The 24,693-nt window shown below is 34.8% G+C and overlaps 2 protein-coding genes across 8 annotated transcripts; both read right to left on the bottom strand.

Moving 5' to 3' along the window:
- Positions 1–274: 274 nt before the first annotated feature.
- On the bottom strand, positions 275–6,648 carry LOC122305041 (probable serine incorporator). 7 transcript variants are annotated; one of them, XM_043117316.1, is made up of 15 exons: positions 6,425–6,646; positions 5,772–5,882; positions 4,951–4,957; positions 4,607–4,838; positions 4,055–4,128; positions 3,655–3,814; positions 3,490–3,514; positions 3,252–3,341; positions 2,693–2,864; positions 2,533–2,606; positions 2,228–2,297; positions 1,768–1,839; positions 1,560–1,693; positions 882–955; positions 275–662 (listed from the first exon to the last, which is right to left on the bottom strand). In XM_043117316.1, exons 4-15 carry the CDS (start codon positions 4,794–4,796, stop codon positions 604–606), a joined length of 1,194 nt encoding a protein of 397 aa, XP_042973250.1. In that variant the 5' UTR covers positions 4,797–4,838; positions 4,951–4,957; positions 5,772–5,882; positions 6,425–6,646; the 3' UTR covers positions 275–603. The 7 variants fall into 7 exon arrangements, 6 of the variants coding, with proteins under 6 accessions (XP_042973250.1, XP_042973245.1, XP_042973246.1 ...); XM_043117311.1 differs by having other exon boundaries at positions 4,607–4,970; XM_043117312.1 differs by lacking the exon at positions 5,772–5,882 and having other exon boundaries at positions 4,607–4,970.
- A 9,839-nt stretch (positions 6,649–16,487) lies between these two features.
- On the bottom strand, positions 16,488–19,548 carry LOC122305040 (leucine-rich repeat extensin-like protein 4). Its single transcript, XM_043117309.1, has one exon. It carries the CDS (start codon positions 19,285–19,287, stop codon positions 17,053–17,055), a length of 2,235 nt encoding a protein of 744 aa, XP_042973243.1. The 5' UTR covers positions 19,288–19,548; the 3' UTR covers positions 16,488–17,052.
- Positions 19,549–24,693: the final 5,145 nt, after the last annotated feature.

The raw sequence follows: 24,693 nt of genomic DNA, 5'->3' as shown, positions 1-24,693 counted from the left end.
TTTATTATATTTTATGTGAAAATTTTAAAAAATTATAATAATAAGATGAGATGAAAGTTCTGTATCCAAACGGATCCTTAGTAATTTGCCTTGGGGCAATATTTCATAAAGGAAAAGGCAAGTAGCTGATACTGATAATTATAATTAGGTCAGCATCTAACCCTTCAAACCAATGAAACAACTTTTGTGACAACACGTCATAGGCCAACCCCTCTCCTTTTTTTTTTTTTTTTTTTGAGTAAATGGAAATACATTAGCAACTGAGACCCTATGGTTACGTAAGACATGCATTATGCTCTGACATTACTGTATTTACAAATAACAACACAGATCATATCACTCGAGTGATTTGAAATAATTTGGGTATTTTTTTTTTTTTTTTATACCATTTGCATGGTGCCAGAAGATTGAATATCTAAATCGAGTGGAACTAAAAGAAATCCAGTCAATACCTTTCTACATAGGTAGTGGCTAGGTTGCTCTGGCCTGAATCTTCTTGAGTATATTGCAATTCCTTTTACTATTTGGCAAGGGATGAAGGATTCCCGTAAGCCAGATCAATGAATGGGCAGTGACAAAAAATCTTGGGACATTTCTTTAATATCATGAAGATTCAGCTGTTTGTCTGCTCTTCCATATGATTGGAGACACCAGCATCCATACTGCAAAATTAATTTAATTTTAGTAACTACGCTCCCCTTCAATCATTATCATGTCATGCAAACAAGTCACAGTAACAATATTCGGTGTCGTCCTTACTGTGACGGCGAAATTAATTAGAAGTCTTGTAATTCAAAAGGACTATAATTAACTTTACTTGACAATATGATTATCCTCAGAATAGCTTCTTGTTACATTCAGTGATCGTTTCAAGTACTTACAGTAGACACAGACTGCCAGCCACTCATTAACTATTCTGACCCATGTGCTGGTCCAACCAACGTCAATAGTCCACCTGTAGAAAATCACGGCTCAGTGACATATAGTTTCCTTCCAGCAATCAAACTTATGTTGCCAAGAATTAGACAGACTGAAATCATGGTAAACTTGCTAATAATGAACTTTAATAAACAAACAAAAAAATCGAGATTGAACTTTGGGAGGTATGAATTTAGAAAGAATTCCCCTCCTTTTGGCTTTACTTTTATAAGTTATTTTACAACAATGTCCCTCATTTAAAACATGGTTTTGTAAAGGGTTGTAGGTGCATCATTTTCCTCTTTTGTTACAAAGGCAAGAATTTGGAATTTTATGCAATCACACAAAGGTTAATTGGATAGAAAAATTCAGATTATTAGGGTAATTACATTTGTAACCTCTAAACTACCATCCATTTTGTCCACCTTAAAATGCAAAAACTTTTAACCACCAAAAAGTTGCAACGTGCATCTTCCGTTAATATCCGTCCATTGAGATTAACAAAAACTAGACCATGTGCAACAATGTACCCTTTTTGTAGTTTGGGGGTACAATTTCCTCATTTTTTTGTCATTTGATTTAAAAAATAGGATATGGTTTTGTCAGTATATAAAAATACTGAAGATTATATGAGAACTTACTTTTTTATAGCATGATGGGTATTCCAACCAATTAATAGCATTGCAAAGTACATTGCTCCCGTGGCAAAGACAAAGTGAAAGAAGCCATATCCATATGGAACATCATCTTCAGCTTGCGTCTCATCCTTTCTGAACTGCAGCTGAAGTCAGATACATCTTGGTGGAAATACTCATAATTATAAGAGTAGATTGGAAAAATGGATCAAACCTGAAAGCATTGGGAATCTATGCCTGTCGAAAATGTGGCAATAACTATTGCAAGCACAGCAACAACAAAGCTCTGTCAACATATGACAGTCATCGTTACGTTGGGATAAAAAAGAGCATGAAATTGTTACAATGAAAAATGTAAAAACAAAAGGTTTGGCAGGGTACAATGAAATATACTAGTAAGGTTTGGCAGGGTAGGATGAAATATACTAGTCAAATTCGAAGATTGATTTATTATATTACAAAAAATTATGATATGCTTTACTGCATGGTGTTTTTGATTAAAAAATTATATAGAACTCTCATTAATAGATTTAATTTGGTTTGTGTGTCTGCACTTCACAAACTATTTGCTACATTGCTTAAAAGCCAATCAAACAGGTTGAAAGACGATACACCAGCCAAAAGGAATTTTGATAAAGACAGGTAATGGCCAGGAAACAATGAAAATGTATTACTATGATGGTAAGCCAGTCTGTTCTATCTGTAGCTTCTGCTTTCCTGATGCAATTTTCCCCTGCTGGTTCACTGCAAACATGGAAAGTGTAAAATTAAGATCTCAACGTGACAGATTTTCTAAATGCAATAAATCAACAGAACTCACAAATGAACCCATATAAAGATTCTGTTTAATTGAATTAAGCTGGAATTATTTAAGCAATGTCATGCATGAATGAAAATTTCTTTTTGGCAATTAAAAAGGCTTTCAGTATACAGAATCAAACAATAACATCTATTTTAACTAAAAAAAGATTAGCCATGCCTTCTAATTGCACACCAACAGATGAATACCACATAAAGCCCCATGAGTCCTGGTGTCAAGATGCCAGCATTCACCTGTTTCAGTCAAAAGTGTATCCACGCGCACCAAGTTAGGATGGAAGATGAAAGAACAGAAAGGCAGAAAGATTATCAGAACTTACTTTTGGATGAAGAGAGACACTGGTCATTAGTTGGAGGAGTACCAAGGTCCAGGTAATGAAAAAAATGTTGAGGAGGCAAGATGGCTCAGGTGTATACCAAATATACATCAAAATGATCCCTACCAAGCACACAACATATGCAGTGGTTGCCAGTAACATTACATAGACTTGGCTGCAGTGATAAGAAAATGAGAAACCTGGTAATCAATATCATTTTCTTTGATATCTTACAAGCCATACAAAACTTCCCATTTTGCAAACAGCATTATCTAGTGTGTGACAGCTGAAATTGGCAGCATAAAATTTTTTAAGTCACCTACAATTGTAGAGTTTTGTGAAGGCAAAAAAATATTTGTTGTCTCATCATTTGCCCCACAGGGGAGGTTCAATGACTAGTCGTATATAAGTATAACCAAACATCAAGATCATAAAGTGCAGCAATGATGGGTACAGAATATCCCACAGTATTAGATTTCTACACAATAACTGAAGCACACTAACTGAAAATGAGAATGCATCGATGAGGGCTTGGAATGATTGTTTGAATGAAGAGTCTTACCATCTTTCTGCATTTTTGTCAGGCTGACAACAATCGTTCAGCCACATAATGAAACTAATTATGCTTGTCAGCTGAATAAGAAGAAAGACCCTGAAATGGATTTGATATTACTTAATTAAAAAATCTCCGAACAATTTAGATTCGACTAAGATAAAATACTTATGTCTTCAACTCCTAGTGCAACACATTCTATATACATGATTTGAATGCAGGATAATATAACGGGAAGCATAGATACCCGGCACCAAAATGGGCAATCTCCCCTGCCAAAGGGAAAAAAAGAAAGTGTCAGAGGCATGACATTGGTAAACTTAAAAGTGAAAAAAAAAAAAAGAGCTCTTTTGTATAATTAAGTTCGAGAAAGAAAAATAGCAGTCTGGCTGGGAAAAATGATTGCACTAACCATAGAGCTGAATAATGACAGAAGGAAGCAAAAAAGTGATAGCGGTGAAACCAATCCACATGACGATCTTGGCAAACCACCATCCAGAATGCCATGAATCTCTGGAATCATCCAACTTTGAGGTGCCAGCTGTTGAAAGAAACATTGTGATAAAAAATGCCTGATGTCGTATTAAGGCTCACTTATTTTTTAGGTAAAAAATTGATGAAGATTACAGGACCATAGTCCTAAAATACAGACTGCACGAATGGATTCAAATCATTCTTTTTTTTTTTATTTTTTAATAAGTATGGATTGAAATCATTCTCTCATCAGGATAGCTGCTTTTCATCACAGAAAACCACGAGACAAGCTATATTTGAGTAGTAACGTGAATTCCTGATCATTACTGAAAGGATACAAAGCACCCCAAGCTCACTCGCAGAACTACTTCAGCACGCAAACAGTCCTTGGTACCTTTGCATCTTTCCAATTCTGCACCCACGCCAAATGTGCATCACCATCATGTACTAATGATCAGGTCATCATCGAAATATATCAAAGTGATCAATGCTTTTTGACTCAAGGACTTCACCAGCCTTATATCTAAATTGTAGGACAGCATGGGGGCATAAAAGCTTCCCTTTTATATGCCCAGCCCCCATTCATGCGTATAAATTCACCAAACATATTAAGAGTGCATTTCAAAATGTGCCTCTCAAATGTGGATGTTATGAGTGTGCAATCCAATGGCGTTAAATGCCTACAAGGATGCCCATTTTGCAGCCTTGAGAAGGATTTAGATTTATTATGCACAGAACAAGCCCTAAAAATAAGAACAAGCCAAAAATTCTTAAGAACCACTGATCAAAAACATCAAACACGTCAGCATCTAAAATGCAGAAACAATAACTGGTCATTGTTATTTGAAAGTAAAATAAACGACACATATAAGTTTCTCAAGCGATCTTACTCTCCATTTCGGTCAAGGCATTGCGGCCATAATCCCGAGCAGCCCATGCTAGAAGGGTTGCAACTAGAAAAATCAAGCCGTAGACATATCTGGCCATCCAAGGATTGGAGCCATTACGGAACTGGCGAAACCATGAGGAATCCTTGAACACGGCGTACCTTTCATTGCTGCTGCTTTCACCACTCTCCATTGCTTCCACTTCTACCCAGCAATGCTCTTTGTGACAAAGAACCTAAAATGGAGCAAACGAAATCCCTAACCAGTTTTTCTTATACAGCTAGTTACTCTTTCTCTCTGCATTGCTTACGAGACCGAGTTAAAATTACCATCGGATATTTACGCACCGTTCACCTGCGCATAAAAGCTAAAATCGGATCACCGCTCTATACATCAAAAATAAGTTGGCCACGTGGAGCTTGAGCTTGCAAATTATTGTCTTTACTCTTCATAAGTTCAATTCACGAAACAAAGGCTACATGATCCGCAGCTGGTCTACATCTACGAAATTATGCATCTATACTACTCAATCTTGACAAATATTTTATAATTTATATCTGACCCAAAAAAAAACAATGAGAACATAGTTGAAGTGTTTAAACATGTGCTGGCATAATCATCGTGGTTATTGTTGCACCCCCAACACAGACACACTCACTCAAACAAGCACGGAGACGAATCCCCATATGAATTTTAGTTTCCGCGATCACCCCAGACACGCGCAATGCACGGCAGCGGACTATTGATTTGATGGATCGAATCAGAACCGTTCAATCCACTCGAGCAGTCTTGAAACGGTTGCCAAGTCCCAGGCCTGAGGGCATTTGATGAGCAAACGCTCTTCTCTTTTAATTTGGGACCCACAAGCAGGCAAAAGAAGAATAAGAATCTAATAAATTTCTCAGAAATTTCATTTAATCATTTAATTTTTTTAAATTTTAATATAAAATTAATATTAAAATATTATATCATAACAATTTTTTATTTATTATTATTTAAAATATTTCATCACATATCTTCTTAACTGAATAATCAAATGGATTAATTGCTTGGTGCTCTACGGGATGCGTGCAAGCTTGTTGATTAAAGTTACTGTTTTATCCCTCTGTGCCGTACCGGAATTTCTTCTCCGAAACTATAAAAGTTTTCAAGACGATTATACCCTCACCTTTCGAGCCGACTCGGACTCACTGCCCTAAAATTGGTCTTCACTTTTCAGGGGTAGGCTTGGTCGTTTGGTCATTACACTGCGATTGAGTGGGGTTTTTTCTGCTTCGGCCTGTGTTCAGCAGAGGAAAGAGACTGAGAAAGAAAGCAAAGTGATTCCTAGTTGATCTAATCCTTCGCAGAGAAATCATATCCCCCATTCAGTGAAGAGAAAGTGATAATAAAAAACAGAGAACTCTTTTAAGTATTTTGTTTATCAAGCTAAATTGAAAAACATCGGATTCGAAACTAAAATAAATCGAAATTTCCAGTTCAGTCTTGTACCATTTTCCTTCAGTTTCGCAGAAACGGAGCATTATAAAGGACAAACTGCATCTAAATACGGCAGAGAATTAAAAAGAACGAAGCAAACTCTTGAGATCGATTAAAGGAAGGAGGATGTAGGTAATACCGCGAGGGAAACATGAGAGAGAGAGAGAGAGAGAGAGAGAGAGAGAGAGAGAGAGAGAGAGAGAGAGAGAGAGAGAGAGAGAGAGAGAGAGAGAGATTGTCTTCACGTCTGACAACATTTTTTTCTCTAACGGATACCGAAGGAGTTTGTGAAATCAAAGACAATTATGGAAAACGCATTGACAGAAATGGAAGACGACGTACCTGTGAAAGATGGAGTGATCCAAAGATAGAACAATGGACGTTTCTTCAAGAAGCTAGACTCTGCTTAAATATCTCCCGAGGCCAAAACCGAGAGAGATTTTCAGAGTTCCCTTTGATCTTTGTCTTTCAGGCGCTTTTAAACTGATTTTCAGAGAGAGAGAGAGAGAGAGAGATTGCTTTTTGGAGGTTTTCTTTCCTTTCTTTGGTCGCTTGTTTTTTCCCGCCGTAACCTTCTTGTTTCCTCTTCGTACCGTACCTTTCAAGTTATTTATCTAAGAACATCTCTCTTTCTTTTAAAAAAATAATAATAATAACAAATTAATTAATGTTTAAAAAAACTAATTAATGTTAATTCGTCCTAACAAAATTAATTTCCGATCTCACGATATTTATACTGCACCAATACTTAGAAAGAAAATTATTTACACTACATTATTATCTTATTTTTATTTCACTATATAAGACATTTCGTATTATTATTTAAATAATAATAAATAATTATTTAATAATAATAAATATATTATATCTTATTTAATAAAATAAAAATAAAATGAAAATATGACATTATTCGAAAATTTTTACACTTTAAACTGAATTTGGAGGTGGTCGGAAAGATTCTCCACGTACCTTGCAATTGAAGGTTCTGACAGCAATAGATCAGAGGGAGAATACTAGATCGGTTTTTAAAAATTATTTCATGAAAAACTTAAATGGCGAGAAGTCATAGATGCTCCCTCGAGAAAGACCTAGAGCTGTAATCTCAACCCGATTCCTCCAAAGTCAAGGTAGTATGAAGACATTGACAAAAAATGACGGGATGAGTGTCTCTTCTTCTCAAATCCACCCAACCATATTAATAAACAATTTTTTATAACTAATTCATGAATAAAATAGCTTTTTCTCCATTTAATATAATGTATATATATATATAGTTCACTTATAGAAATCTTAACAAAGTTTGTATGCAACGCCGAAAATACACAATGATTGATTGAATTGCACGTCAAATAATAGTAAAAAACTTGATCATGATGCTTGTCAACCAAAACTATTTTACTTTTATTTAACATTATATACAAACCTTTTTTAAAATCCAAATTATTAGGAATTTTTTGGATAATAAGATGAGATAAGATGGTTTTATATGAAAGTTAAAATTTAAATAAAATATTATTTTTTAATATTATAATTGGTTTTATATTTGAAAAAATTGAATTATTTAATATATTTTATAAAAATTTTGAAAAAATTATAATAATAAGATGAAATAATTTCTCAATTCAAACGGTTCCTTAATCTTTATCTCCTCCAACCATGAAGTTTTATCTTATACATAATCACTTTTACAAAACCAAATAGTAAAGCATTTTCTACTTTAAGTATAGTCCATCACTAGCACCATCACTTTAACAAACACATAATACATCTTAATTTAACTTATATTTCTCCAAACTTCTCTTATTTATGTGAAAGCATGGCTTGTCCCAAAAGTAAATGGAAAGAGGTAGATTTTATTAATTATTTTCTATACACTCATCTTTAATAAGTTGACTTAACATGTAGAATATTTAGTTAAATGAGATAAAATGTAAAGTTATGATTCAAATTCAAAACCTCTATTTTGATACCATGAGAAATAGCTACGAGTTTCAAAAGGTTAATCTTTTACATTGGCCTTAACGATTTAATTTTCTTTTGGATTTTCCTTGAACTCCTACAAATATATAACTTCTCTCTCATTGTCCAAACTTTCAATGGCCTTTTGCCATTGATGCATCTTCCACAACTACCTTTTACATATATGTTCCTTGTATTTTGTTTCGTCATGCATGCACAAAGGCATGAAGATTGCCAAAAGAGCAAGAGTCAAACAAGATAGATCAGAATAAACATATATATGAGGTTTAATTGGTGACATATATAGGGTTTATTTTACATAATCAATTCATTAATTAGTTGGCTCGATCACTCTCCCATGAGGTGTTAATTGGGACATGGGAGATTTTATATATGTGTGTGTGTGTTGTAGAGCCAAAGTTATTATAAGTATGATCCATGCTTCAAATAATGATGTTTTCTTAGTCATAATGGTAGGCACTTGATTGTAGTCTCCACCCGTACTGTAAAATGCTCATGATTTTGGCATGGTTGTTTGCAATCTTTAGTTGTTTTACACACTCAACAAATCAATCCCTTGTTTTCATTGGCTTTTACCTATAGTTTCTGCAGTTACAGTTGGATTCCTATGATTTTTTGCCCTTTTCCTTTTGTGTCTATATCAATATATATATATATATATATAAATAATACTACATACAGTTATAGAATATGCAAGAACCGTATAGTCAATTTAAAAAATAATGTGATCTATTATTAAAAAGTTAATTTTTTTCATATAGATACCATATTTATTCATTTTTTTCAAAATAATTATACAGTACTTATACACTCACAACTGCAACTAATTTATATATATATATGTATATATGTATATATATTAATTTGTCATTGAAAATTCCATTGATTAAAAAAGAATAGCGTAAGTTCTGAACTTCAATTTGACATAATTAAATGTAGACTCCTTCGCTTGATTTGGCATGCGAAGATCCATGCATGCTTGTTTTCATGAACCCACTAAATATTATATAAATGTTAAGAAAAATTATTTTTCTTAAATATCTTTAAAAAATTTCAAACATTTTTAAATATTTAATAAATATTATGATTTGATTTGAAAAAAAAAATTCAAAAGTGAAGTTTGCAACTTTTTAATTATCAAATGATTGATGATGCATGAAAAACAACTTTACTACTTTAAAGAAAAAATTCCTTTAAAATAAATCATTATCTGATAACATTAAAAGAAAAATAATATTTACAATTTTATGATTTACAAGTTTCGCAAATTTATTGTAAAAAAAAAATAGATAAATATGATATAGATTCTACCTTTTTTTTTTTAAAAAAAGAGTGTACCAAATTTATACACTCTAGAATTATATCTAATATTATTTATATTAAATTTAATTTAATGCAAAATAAATGGATCATTTACCTTATAATAATTTGATAATTCAATTACATAAATATTAATTAAAAAAAAAGAAAAAGGAACAACATATTCTCGGCAACCGCCCACCAAGGCACCAACCAACCTCATTCTCTTTTCCATTACGGCATTATGCTGCTAACCATAAAAGTGAAACAAAAACAAAGCACATGTCGCAGCCAACAAAAGTAATCTACAGAATCATCACAACCAACGCATTCCGGCAACTTAAGTAAAAATATCTAGGCATTAAAATTCTGTACAGCACTCATTACTCCCTAACCTCTGTACTGTCTTTATTTTAATTTTATTTATTAAAGTCACCAAATTTTCTTTAATGTAATATGCAGGTAGACTACTTAATTAGTCATACCGAATATCTTCTTTTACTATTTTTTTTATTAATTTAAATTTTGATGTAAAATTTCATGATAGTTACCCTTTTATATACGGTGTCTAATAAAATAAAAACACATGCCAAGTAAGCCAGATGAACAACCATTGACCGACCAAACCCTGACAAAAACACAGATTAGGTTCTTTTGCAAAAGCAAAAATGCAGATAGGAAATATTGGAAGCCAATAGGCCCTTTTGCAAAAGCAAATTAATCTTGTAAGACTGGAAAACAATTGCGTGCACTCCCATGCTTTTAAACAAAGAGATCTACATGATGAGCATTACCCTTACACATCAGATACTCGATAATGTCGAATAGAATCAAAGAACATTCTCAATCAATCATTCCCTATTTGGTTCGAAAAAAGACCCATATGCCAAAAGATTAAGAGACAGATTGAATGAGAATTCTTAGGTATTAATGTGTGTGTTTTTTTTTTTCTTTTATTTTTCCCATCTTAGACGTATTCTTCATGTGAATCATGTGCATGCACGTGCTTAAGTTACTCGTGCCAAATGCAAGGACAGTATATTTGAAGGGAAAGAGTAATTTAGTACGTACAATAAAAAGAGTACATGTTTTTGTTAATTTTTTTTTTCCTGTCCTTTTTCTTTTTAACACATAGGTTAAAGGTTGATGTAACTCCAACATTAACGTCAATCAAGGAGCCATTTGTTCCCCTAAATCAAGATTAAACTTTACCATAAAGGTCAGTCCTCATTATTAATCGTTCACTGTTACCAGATCCAGATTATTTTTGTTTGTTTCTGAAGGAAATTTTCCCGAGAAAGGTAAAAATGAAGTCTAGCTAGCTAGCTAGTTATAGGTATAGGAAATACTATTACAAAAATTTGATGTGAAGTTATTTTTACATATTTTTTATGCATTTTATTAATGTGACTGGTTACCTAATTTTTCTTTAATATAAAATAATTATTTTAATTAATCACATTAATAAAATATGTAAAGAGTACATAAACATGACTGTATATTGATAAATCCCTCAAAATCTACTGTACAACAGGGAGCTCGAGGCCTCAATTTTCTTCTCCATCTAATTTCTTTTTCACTTGGAAAGATTCTCTTTTAAAATAAAGGATCCTTTAAAACAGGACGGAACTGATGAGGGGTGCATGTGTGGCTGCTAGTGTCTATCACATTTGAAAGATATATAAAAGATCGAAGGTGGTCAGTGCAGGATGAAGTATGTAGTGGGCAAATGGAGCTAGTGATGCAGGTGCTCGTCAATTGGAGTGGTATTATTAATAGAGAATTGTTACGGTTACAAAAAGATTATATTATAAATTTACAAACTGACATGATTTTATATGATATATTAGATTTATTTTTTAATTTAACATATTATATCAAGTCATGTTAATTTATAAATTTATTTTTTATAAAATTTACTTGTGACTAAAATATTTCTTTTATTAATATTATTAACTTTTCCATATGAAGTGGTTCTTAAGTATTTATTGAATATTTGCCAACGGCATGTGGCCTGATAGTAGAAGACCCATATCTTCAAAATAGAGATCATAGGTTCGACCCCCTCCAATATATTAAAAAATATATATTTATTAAATATTTAAGCGTATCCGAAAAATTGATACAGGCAATATTAAATACCGTAAGATTTGCTTTATTTTTCTCTCTCACAATTAAAATCCTTCCAGACTTTAGGAATTTTTTGGATGGTAGCTGGGTTGAGCTGAGAGGTAGAACCCGGCATCGGCTTCTCTTACAGACTCGAATTTTAATCCAAGGTACACAATCAAAGGTGGGTGGGCCAGCCCAGTCTGCCCAGAGCCCATTCTAAGCCGAAGGTGGGGTAGGAGAAGAAATGGCTTTCGTGAGTGACAAAAGTTTCAGCTGCCAAAGCTACAGGTTGCTGAGATTTTGCATGTTATCCAAGGCAAGTGACTTTAACTCCCACGTTATCAACAGCTTCGGATTTGGTTATTTTGCCAAATCTGTGTTCTGTTTGTTTCCTTCAAGGCCTGAAATTTCTCCCAAAAAAAGTAATGATCCGTACATTCCAGTGAGGCATTCTCTACAAGCTGCATTAATCGAGTGAATATTGATGCAACTGCAGCCCAAACATCTTTTTGTACAAGCAAATAAGAGGATCAAATGCTAGCTCTGAAATCTTTTATTCAGCTATGCAAACTGGACAGGGGACCCCGACTCTCTTTTACAAGTTGCCTTTGACAGGAATAGCATTATGGCGTACTTTCATAATGAGCATTTTGACCTTAGGATCGGTTTGAGAGCTCCATAACAGTTTCCACCATTCAGGTAGAGAGAGAACGAGGACCGAGGTAATGGTTCCAGTCTTTCACTCATTCTATAAACAAGTCGTTCTCTTATTTCCTCCAAAGCTCCCCTGACGGAAGCTGTTTTTTTGCATTAAAAGAGAAAAACTAGTATGCCGCCGTTGTTGACCCCTCCATTTGACTGTTTAGTAATTTTTTTTTTTGAATTAATGATTAAAGAAGTGATTTTTAATATATTGGTGTCTTTTTTTTTTTAATATTTAAAAATGATAAAAAATGTGAATAAAAAAAAAAGGATAAAAATAAAAGATGAATTTTACACTAACGGTCACTTGCAACGGTACACCAGTCCGACTCTAAAGGAAATCATCTGTACAAATCCAAATTATATTTATGCTGATTAATCTCTTTCATACAAGTTCAACCACTTCCATCTGCACTCTTATTCGCCACTACTTTTCTAGTCTTCTCTCCTGAGAATTCTTCTCTTTGGAGTGCTTGTAGCATGAGCCGTGTTAACAATGATCATGCTATGATAAAATGTTACCTACATCGGTAGAATAAAACCAACAGTGCTTGGCACGTAAAAATACTTACAAAAAATTAATTAATTAATTAATAAACTGCGTGTCTTGATTTAATCTCTCAAATCTATTTTTACTTCATTTAATATCATTATTTTAAGCTGAAAAAAAAAAAGAGAAAAAAAAAATAAAAAAAAATAAAAATCATTATTTTAAGCGTTATTATTTATTTATTTTTTTATAAAACTCTTTATGGGCCTTAACATTTCTGTTTCCTTTAACCCAACAACTCAACTTCGTCCGAGGGAAGCTTAACAAAGCAATTTCTTAATGGAATATATACAGAATGTTACAGAGTGGGAGAAGCTGTCCTTTGGGCTTGGGTTGCTGTGATTTTGCAAGTGCAGGCCCGGTTTGATATAGACAATGGGCTTTTGTGGTTGAACCTGTTCGAGCGTCTGGTTCTGATTTTGGTTTCTAGGGAGCATAACGGTAACATACAAGAGGTGTACTTGTACTAAATTTCTTGTCGAAAGCTATTGCATTTTAAAAATTAGTCGGAATTTTGTCTCGAACACTCAATACCAATAAGAAAAAAATAATGGTAACAGACAAAATGCAACTTGAAAACTCATTAAAAAACCACCACCTAATACTCCATTTTGGTATTGAAATTTTATAGTTTTTAGGACAGTCTATGACCAAGTGGATGCACATGAATAAGTTAACATTGCCGACCGTATTGCTTGGCCTCTCAACAAATTTACTATATTTAACAAAGGGGCCATCAGATAACCACTACTACTATTCTGGTTCCTTAAATATAGAAAAAAAAAATTAAAAAAAAAAACCTTTTTCTATATGAATTCTTCTCCTTGTCACATTTATGTATCCTTTTCTTTTTACCCTTTCTTTATCCATCAAAAGAATGACATTATATATATATAGGATAAGACTACTACAGCCACAAAGAGATTACACAAAAGTAATTATACAAACTGATGTGGTTTCATCTGATCTGTCATATTTATTTTACAATAAAAATAACTTTACAATTTGACGGATCCCGTTAAGCCACATCATTTTGTGGAATTACTATATACGTGTGTGTGGGTGTCGTATCAACAACTAATTCATCAATGATTTTTGATTAATTAAATGGCAAATGGGCTTTATTTATAGAATTAATTGATTAAACCAGAAGAGAAAGTTGAGGGAAGGTTTAAAATCTCTCTTTTTGTTATAAATATGGTGAGGGGGTCTTTTATGGTGGGCATTAATATATTTGACCTAATCCCAGGCTGTACATGGAGCCCTAATTAAATGGTAGTTGTGTCGTATTTGAGATAATGAAAAGCAAGCCAACCTACTGCTAACATTAATATTCTCGTAACACATATGATGTGGAAAGCCGAAACAGCCCATGTGAGTTATCCCTGTGGAGGACCCAATTTTCTTTACTCAACGTCACCATCCCTTGGACCTTTGTGGAATACCATGTCTTAGCATAAAAAAGGACAACCAGAAAAAAATATTGAAAAAAAATAAGAAGAGGGAAGGAGGATAACCACGAGCCTAATGTTTTTGCCTCTTTTTTATTTTTTATTTTATTTTTTATTTTTTATCATAATATTTTTTTTTTAATGAAAGGTGCTTGTATTAAATTTTAAAAATAGGATATTTTAAATGAAATGCCACAACTTGATTGGTTGTAAAATAGTAGAATGAATATTATTATTATTTTTTTAAAAATATTATTTGTAGTCATAGAGTTCGCAAGTGCTATACACTGTTTTAGAAAATAAATAAATAAATATGAGACACAAATAAAAAAATTAAAATTTTAATAATAGATTCCTTTTTTTAAAAATGAGTGTGCAGCATTTATATAACATATGACTGTATCAGACGTTAGTTAATAAATATGAACGGGTAAAAAAAACCCTGTCGAGTACTCTAATTCTAAAGATGGTTGCAAGCACTATACATGCTTTGCATTAGTGATCGATATTCCCCTTCATAGCTTAAAAAAGAGTAAATGTAAGCGCTAAAAACTTGATTGTGACGTGCACATCTTGAACCAAAATAATTGCAACCCAACATGGCCGGTGGTAAATGTTGCTCGCAATATACCATAGGGCCACCGTGGCACAGCCGGGATCCGTGGCAGTATTGAAATTTCACGCTGCATAATGGGGGCAGAAAGCAACAGTTTGGACTTTCGAGTAACATGCAGACAAAAAGATCGGTGGACGGACGGTACTTCTTCTTCATTTTTTTCTTCATCTTGCACATTTGCTTACAAGAGAATTTTGTTTAGAATGGCAACTAGGACTAGTTCTTTTTTTTTTTTTTTTTTGGGACAAGGATCGTCACCCAATAAAATTTACTTGTGCTCTTGCATTCCAGTAATGAATTCTCTGCCAGAAAACGACTTGTGCTACAACCAACAATCAAGGCATATGCGTTGTCAACTTCAGGGGCATTGAAGGAAAGAAAAGCATACGACACGAAACTGAGGGATCGTAGGGCCCCTAGAAACGGCTATCACTTGCCCCGGATAGAGAGGTTTTGCTTTCTCAACCTTGAGGAATCGACCTAGTTGTGAATACATGTTTGTGCCTCAAAGAGGGAGAGTTTTTTAGACCACCGTGTTGATCAACTCGGCAGGAGCAATAAAAAGGGTTTGGTGGTGGCAGCAAAACGTGGCCATGAAAGCAACTACGGTTGGTTTTAGCAGTGGCTGTCATTGTTTGGTTTTACACGAGTTTTCAAGTCATTATGGAGTTGAATTTGGATCCCACAATGCAATCTTGGGATGGTGGTGTTTGATATTGATTGGATTTTTCCAAGAATTTGTCCCCATCAATGGAGATTTGACAAAAATAAAAAAGGCACACTATAATACCACCAACTGAGCCCATTATAATTAAAACATATTTTCCTTTGCGTAATTAATATCCATAAATGTAATGATTGTAGACCTCTGTTAAGTGGGGGGGAAACAGTCAACAACACTACCAATTTCATAACTATGCATCTGAGGAAAACAAAAACAAAGTAGCAATAAGAATGATTCATTACTCTCTCAATCTTTTTCAAGCTTTTTATGAGCATATAATCAATCAAAAATTCCAAATTTCAAGGGAAAAGTGTAAGCGTGAAGTAATCGGGATTCAATTCAAAAATTTCAAATCCAATATAAGCCGTTGCACAAGCTACAAACCACAACGCTAATAATCAAAGGATAAAAGGGCTCAGCTCAGAAATGCAATTTGTAAGTGGCATCAATGAAGGAATATGTGGCCATCCAGGTCCCACGGGGTTCTCAGTTGGGACCTGCGACCTTGATCGAAATTTCAGGGAGATATTCGATCGGTATATGACTTTTCTTTTCTTTCTGGGCAACGAGAGGAGATTCGACCACCGATCTCACTCAACCATAACACGAACAGTTTCAGATGCACGTGCATTGCCACAAGATCAAAATGAATATTGCAATTTTACAATTTTCCTCCATTAGCGGCAAGTCTTATTCCAGACATGGAGAAACGAAACCAAGATATTCCAAGGAATTTGCTCGAGTATGCTCATCAATGCACGTGGGTTTTCTCAGGAATAGGATTTAATCCAATCCAATTTTCCAAAATCTCAAACGGCATGCATGTATGTACAAACAAGATATATGAAAAATGCCTAATATATTTGAGATCAAGGCACTGATTTCCCGATCAGAGACGGATTCACAAATGAAACACGCATCCTCTTCAATGCAACACCAGCGAACATGACACAAATGAGAATAGAAAGGAATTGGTCTGAACTCTAAAAATCAAATACATGTAAAAATATTCGTGATTATACTATAAATCGGAAAGGAAGAAGGAAAAAAAAGTATGATATAAAAGAGAGACAATAACAATAAAACCCCACAAACCGGAACAGCAGCAGAAAGTGCTGCCTGTCTTTGTAGTCCTGAATTATGGTCTCCAATTTTCATCCCTATACATACACTTTCTCTGCAACCCTACTCTTTCTCTGCCAAATTTTATTTCACAACTCAAATATCGATAACAATTCAAATAAATACTGGAGAGACTTTCTCCTCTTACCTCCTTCTCATCTCTAGCACTCTACATCTTTCACCTCTTCTCTACTTCTTTGACGACACAGCTGGAGATAACTGCTAGAGTGCAAGACACCTTTGAACATTCTCTATGCTTATCCTTTCTCCATGAGCGACGAGCATTGCCCAGCGAGAAAGTGTAGATGGAGATAGAGCACGGGGAATAGGAAAAAGAAGCAATGGCCGTTACTATATGTGTGAGTTTTGTTTGTGGTTGAGGAAAGGTTAAGAGGAGGAAAATTCTCAAAAGAATCAATAGAAGGGTGGTGGCGGAGGAGATGCATATGAAACTCCAATGACTGGTGGCAATGGCCCCTCGTATACTGGAGTAGGAGGCGGCGGGCTTTCATAAACAACTGGGGTTGGTGGGTTTTCACATGGGGGTGGGGGTGGAGAATGATGAATCGTTGGTGGAGGAGAATGATAGTAGACTGGAGGTGGTGGAGGGGATTGGTAGTGAACTGGTGGGGGTGGAGAAGGTGAAGGCGGGGGCGGTGAATTGTACACTGTAGGAGGTGGGGGCGGGGGCGAGGGTGATGGGGGTGGCAAGTAATGAACCGGAGGTGGTGGTGGTGGAGAATACTCTACACATGGTGGGGGTGGTGGTGGGGGTGGCTCTACACAAGGAGGTGGTGGGGGTGGGGGTGGCTCTACACAAGGAGGTGGTGATGGTGGTGGGGGTGAATGGACAGGAGGAGGTGGAGAATAGATAGGCGTTGGCGGCGGAGGCGGTGATAAATAGGGATAAATAGGAGGTGGAGGTGAATGTGGCGGGGGAGGTGAATGTTGTGGTGGTGGTGGAGAATGTTGCGGTGGAGGTGGAGAATTATAGTAGTATGGTATTGGTGGGGGTGGGGAGAACAAAGGAGGTGGTGGTGGTGGTGAATTTGGTGGGGGTGGAGGAGAGCGGACACAATATGGAATAGGCGGTGGCGGTGAGGGCGGTGGTGGAGATGGAGGAGGTGGCGATGGTGAGGGTGGTGGCGGCGAGGGTGGTGGTGGAGACGGGGTTGGCGGGGGAGGGGATGGTGGGGGAGGTGACGGTGGGGGAGGTGAGGGTGGGGGTGGAGAAGGTGGGGGTGGAGAAGGTGGAGGCGGTGGCGGCGGAGGAGGTGGAGGGTAGACTGGTGGCGGAGGAGGTGGAGAGTAAACTGGTGGCGGTGGAGGTGGAGAGTAAACTGGTGGCGGTGGTGAGGAAATAGGTGGCGACTGAACCGGAGGCGGAGGAGATGGAAGAGGTGGCGAAGGCGGGGGAGGTGGTGGCAGAGCAGGAACGAACGGAGCACATCTAAATGAATTGCAATCCACAGGCTTGGACAAGAACGACTTACATTGCCTCGTGGACCTCTGGGCCGGCCTATTGGGCAAGCAGTTCCTCCTGTCACTGAAGTCCGCAAGGCTCAAGCACGCCGGTGGCTCGCCGGTGAAGAAGTTATACGAGAAAGTGAAGTTCTGAAGATTCGGTAATTTACAGATACTCGCGGGGATTTTTCCCGACAGCAAGTTGTGAGCCACATTGAGTTGTTCGATGCTCACCAGATTACCAAAGGAGTCCGGCAATGGGCCCAATAGCTCGTTGAAACTTACGTCGAACACCGTCAAATTCGTGAGCAGCCCAATTTCCACAGGCAAGCAGGATCTGAACCCATTGTTCATCATGATGATCTCGTTGAGGTTGGACATCTTACCGAGGCTTGACGGGACGCAACCGTGGAACTTGTTGTTGGCCAGGACGATGACCGACACCGGGGAGTTCCCGAAATTGTCTGGCAGATCGAACCTGAACCGATTGTGATTGATGAAAATTGCGTCCAATGGCTTGTCGAAGAGTTCTTTAGGTACAGTCCCTTCGAATTCATTGAATCTCAGATCCAGGAACTTGAGCTGCGGGAGCTTCAAAACCACCTCAGGGAACTTACCGGCGAAGCGATTGTTACTAATATCCAACTCGAACAAAAGCTTCAGGTCCTTGAAGTTGTGCGGAACTGTGCCGCAGAACCTGTTGGAGTTTATGTGGAACAATGCAAGATCAATGAGCAGGCCCAGCTCCTCCGGCAGGTACCCGGCAATGTCACCATGGTTGAGATCAATGCCCGCAACGGTCCGGATCTTGGGGTCGTCGGGTGCAGGGGCGCAGAATACCCCAGTATAGTTACAGACACTAGATCCAACCCAGTCACCAGTCAGATTAAAGGGGTCAGAGATAATAGCTTGCTTCCAAGCCTGCAATGCAATATAAGCATTTTTGAGTCTCGGGTTCTCGAAGACCAGAGATGGGTCTACGGTCACATTCTCTCCTCTATCGCCGAACTCGTCCCTGTAGTACAGAAGCTGACGCTGCCTGATGTACAAGGCTTCGGCGTCGGTGAGGCCCCCATGGGGGGTGATGAGGACCCCTCCAGAGGCACAGACCAAGAATGTGCCGAGAAAGAAAACAATGAGGAAGGTCGGATCAAAGTGGATGCTGAAGTGGATCTTCTTCTTCATCTCACATGAGACATCTGAGTTCCCAAAAGCCACTCTCGTTTCCACTCCTTTCTCTGTAATGACTCGAGCTTGGAAACGCAGAATGGCTGTTCGAGAAACGTTCACTTCGAGATCTGAGGAAAATGTGGAGAGAGAATTCGGTATTTGGTTTTGGGCGTGAGGGTAAAGAGATCAGAGAGATAGACAAGGGAAAGAGAAGCAAAGGCCACAGGAGCGTTTCTTTTTTTTCTAGGGATTATGAAGATGTATGCTAGTGTTGAAATAATGCATCAAAAGACAGCTATATCACAGCTCAAAGCCCACCAGATTCTCCGGGCCCCTCCCCCCTTTCCCTTTCCTTTAATCTTTATTTATTTTTTAAGAATTTGAAACCTGACTTTATTCTTTTTTATAAAATACCATTCCCTTAGCTAGAGCCTGGAATAGAACTTAAAATTTGATCCATTTTTTTACGTTCAAAATTTTCATCAGATATTTCCATATTTTTAAAAATAAAAAAAGAGTTTGAAGTCGTCATAACGCATACTTGTTGGTGGAGGAGTCGGTGGCGCCGAATCCCAGCCATGGTTGACTGGCAAAAATATTTTAAAAAAATATAATGTTAGGTATAATTGGTAAGCATCTTATAATTGTTTTAAAAAATTAATTTTTTTATATCAATATTATATTTATTTATTTTTAAAATAATTATATAACGTTGCACACATATAATTATAATTATATATATATATATTTTAAAATACGGCCGGTTTCAGGTAATTTGTTTGAGTTTTCAAGCTAGGGTGGATCCGGAAATTGGTGGATCTCACGAGAATCTTATGACATGTATCACGAGATTTTGGATTTTGGTGATGGATGAGAGAGCGTGGGGACCTGAAGAGACAAAGCAGTAAATTCCACTTTAAAAATAAATATAAAAACATAAGGGGTTGTGTCCCATTGTCAAATCATATGACTATTGGAGCAATGAACTGTATTCTCTCTTTTTATGAAATTACAGGATTCTCCTCCTCCTTTTTCCTTCTCATCACGGTCCCCTTTTTGAACAAACCAAGAGGCAAAAGCGTGTCTTCATTCAATTTCTCTGACAAACATTTTCACATTAACACCGAGAAGGAGTTAGACCCAATTTTTATTTTATCCTAAGTATTAAAATTCCTCCTAAAAGTTATTATAATAAAAAACCATCTAAACATATCCCATTGTGAACATGTAATGGTGCTAATGATTGTGATAAAATTAATGCAATAGATTACGATTTTTTTTAAAGAGAAATATTAATGATGATAAATGTGTTACATCTTACATAATATAATGAGTAAAATTATAATATGATGTATAGAATTTTCATTCTTTAAATATATTGGATTTAATAGAATTTTCTACAAACTTGAAAATGTAAAAATTCTAAATTTACTAAAAATTTTACAATAAAATCTTACATATTTTTTTATGACACGTTATCAATATATTTAGAATTTTAATTTTGTATTGATAACATATCAATTTATAATATTATTAATTAAAAATAAATTCGATTGTCCATTGCATGCGCATGGTAAGTGGTGTATTTTATAATATCCTTCCAAAAATCTCACACCAAGTCTTGCTGTTCCCTAAAATCTTAAAAAGATGGAGGGCTCCACAATTCACCAGGTCTGGGTGCACGGCACACAATTTACAGCCTTTCTCAGGTGGTATTTGTTTTACATTTTGGACATTTTTTTTAAATAAAAGAAACCCATTATTTTGTAAATCACATATATATAGGAATATATAACTCTAATTTCTTTATAAAAAAGGGAAAAGTAAACAAAGAGATAATATCAAAAAACAGAAGCAAAACAATATTCCTTTCAAATTCGGGTAAAGGGTTGATCCTTATATACGCGATCGAGCACCGATTGTTTGTGAAAATAATAAACAATAAAATTTATTAATTAATGTAATAATATTGTCAATGCATGCAAGTGGTTTTCAAGTCTTTTATGTTGCAAGTTTCTCCCAATCGTTGTGGTTCTTTTCATATCTTTCCATGACTCCATCAAACGAGTCAAACATTTATTGTCGGCCGACGTTAACGAAGTTACAAATTGATGATATTATAAATTGTTGACGTTTATCTCTTCATTTTTCATTTCCGTTTAAAAGTAACCGTCCAATAATAATAAATGGAGGAAAGATAACTACAGTTTAGAATAAATAATTCTCAGATATTTTATTTAAAAATTATTAAATTCATCATTAAAAATAAGGTTTAATTTATATTTTTTTTAAAAAAATGGGCGAGATTTGTCATATATAACGGCTATTATTTCTACCGACAAATGTCATTTTAGCATTTAAGGATATTTAAAAATTGGAAAAATACTAAGAACTCATTTATTAATCAGGAAACTATTTAATTAAAAGGCATAACTTAGGTGACATTTTGTCTTGATAAAACATTAAGCGTTCACGTATATACAGGAAGACATATCGAGATGTCGAGGGAGAAACATAAAAATCTGCAAAATTGTTTTAACAAAAAAACTGACAAAATGAAAAGGACAGATTAGCGTAATCAACGAATCAACGTGCGTTACTTTCCTCCACCAGGGAAAACAACCCGGATAGCATGATTCGCGTCCTTATCACGGTCGATGCGGAATTGTTCGAATCAGCGGTATCGCTTGATGAAATCTAACGGCTGTCTCCATAAACTGTCCGAATGTTAGAAAGCGACAAGAATTGAGGAAGTGCGGTTGGGTCCCACGCGTCACGTCCTGCCCGGCTGGATTGCCGGCGATAGGGGAGGGTAGGGTGGGCCCCACTGGGAGTCGTGTGGTGCACCGCGTTCGCATAACGCGTCAACGCTTGGGCAGAGGAATGGATCATAGGCTCCCACTTGTTGAAAAGACGAAAACGCCCCCATTCCTCCCACGAATTTAAATTTGCCGCAACCACCGTTAACGCGCTTTTGCTTCGCTAATCATTTGGAAACAGTCTTTCTTTTTTATTTTTAAAAGAAAACAAATTAAAAAGTATGATTAGTGACTGCTACTTTCCATACTGTGTCCCCGTTGTATGCCACCTTTTGTCTTTGTCACGTTTTATCCCTAGGAAAGCTATATATATATATGTATAATAAATTAAATAAAAATAAAAATTTTTAAAGTTTCATTATACTTATTTAAAAAAAAAATTTATAATACAAAATATCATATCAAATTATAAATTTATTTTTATATAATATTTTTATATTTAAAGTATTTTCCTTATCACTATAATTTGTTTTGTACCATTTATTAATTTTATTACATGATTAATATTATGCAGAAAAAATTATATTTTTCACAAAAAAAAAATAAAAGAAATTAGGCTCCACTTGGTTGTTGAGTCTCCTTGTCAAAGAAGATTATTTTCAGAAATGGTAGCTTTTCAAGGCATAAGGATGATCAAACCCGCAAGGAAGGAAGGATTGAGTTTGGCGGAGTGTGGTCACTTTTCGAGTTGGCTTTGCCTTGTTTGCGAGCTATCGTCGTCATAGCGCTCTCCCCCACCTCTCTCAATCGCGCTGCTCGTTCTTGATTTTGGAAGATCTACGTACGGTTTCTTTCTTTATTATTTTCATATATTTTAATTTCAACCACAAAAATTATTCGAGTGAGACAATTTTTTTTAAAAATAAAGTAATTGTTGGGGAAAGAAAAAGGGTGGTGTGTGTCCACTAGTATAATTTTATTTTTTGATAAATTAAAAAAATGTTAAGATAATAAAGTTATTTTCTTAGTCATTAAGTAAAGAAAAAATTAAAAAAAAATTAAATACATAAAATGAAAGAATAAATTCAAAAGGCATACTAGTATTTTCTAAAGAAAAGTAGTTATCATTTTTTTATTTATCATATTTCTTTATTTTATGATGTAATATTAATTGAAAATTTATTTATATATATAAATGTGTAAAAAATAAGAATAATGTTAAATAACAGTATCATGTGTTTAAATTTTACACACTCATTTTTTTTTAAAAATGAAATCGACTATTAAAAGTTTTTTTAATTTTTATGTAAATTTTAAATTTATTCTTTTTAAAACTTGGACACTATTAAAAATATAATTATTCAACATATAATAATTAGAATGATTATAAGGTCTCATTTTATTATACAGTTTAAATTAGATGAAATAAGATGAGATATTAAAAATTGAATAAAATATTATTATTATAATATATTTTTTTAATATTAATTTTATTTTAAAATTTTTTTATTTTATTTTATATAAAAATTTAAAAAAATAATAAAAAATATATAAAATAAAATAAAACGAGATAGTTGCGTAGATAAATCTAAATATATATATTTTTTTATAAATGCAAAAGAAAAGTTGAGGTGATTGAAGAAGCTTGAAGGCTTGAAGGTTCGAAGGCATGGATTGTGGAGCAGAGACGCCACCCAAAAGGTCAGCGGTGAAACTGAGATTGGGGGCGACGTGGCTGGCACTAACTTTGCCCCTTGCGTCCACGCCATTAGAGAAAATTACTGGCCGGGACCCACCTGGCTGGCGACTTATTCCTTTGCCTTGTATGTTGTTGAATGCATTCATATTGCTGACCAAATTTATTTTTTTATAAGTGCTCGAGTTATAAAAATATAATTATATAAACTCAGGTGATTTTATATTATGTAATAAATTTATTTTATAATAAAAATAATTTTATAATTTGATAAATAATGTCTATTTATAAAATTATTTTTAATATTTTGAAAAAAATTCATAATAATTAAAGTTTTTTTTTGATAAATACTCAGGAAAGTTGCTTATTCTTTAGACAGTTGCTGAATGAGATTTATTACTGTTTCAGTTAAAATAATTACTGTTGTTTAGTATTTACAATGATTTCAATTGAGAAATTCAAATTATAATCTTGGAGTATAAACCAACTTGAAGTTTGGCTAATGCAGTATTGCTAAAGATTGAGCAGTGACATGTTTGGGTTTCTATTTACACCTGTTGTTACGAAATGACTCAATGCATATTTCGATCTATTCTTTCTCTTACAATTTATCGTCTTCAACTACACTTCTTCGTGTTTCATATGATTTTAGATTTTGATCATTTAGATTATATGCACTTAAAATATGTCACATCAATAAATATAACAACAAAACTCATAAAATTGTACGGTATTTTCACGTGAGATTGTGCTAATCTTGATTAATCCAGTTTATTAGGTGTAGATATACATTATTATTCTCTATTTTGTTGCGACAAAATATAAAGAGTTATTTTATTATCGAATTAATGCACAGAATATATTATCTACATTATTTAAATGATAATATTTGATTTATACAATCTAAATTTTAAAATTTCTTTTTTAAACAAGAGTATATTATGCAAGTATTTTATTATATATGAT

This window comes from Carya illinoinensis, chromosome 3, assembly GCF_018687715.1.
Source record: "Carya illinoinensis cultivar Pawnee chromosome 3, C.illinoinensisPawnee_v1, whole genome shotgun sequence".
Taxonomy (NCBI): Eukaryota; Viridiplantae; Streptophyta; class Magnoliopsida; order Fagales; family Juglandaceae; genus Carya; species Carya illinoinensis.
Note: the sequence above shows the minus strand (reverse complement) of the source record. Positions and strands in the feature narration are given on the sequence as shown.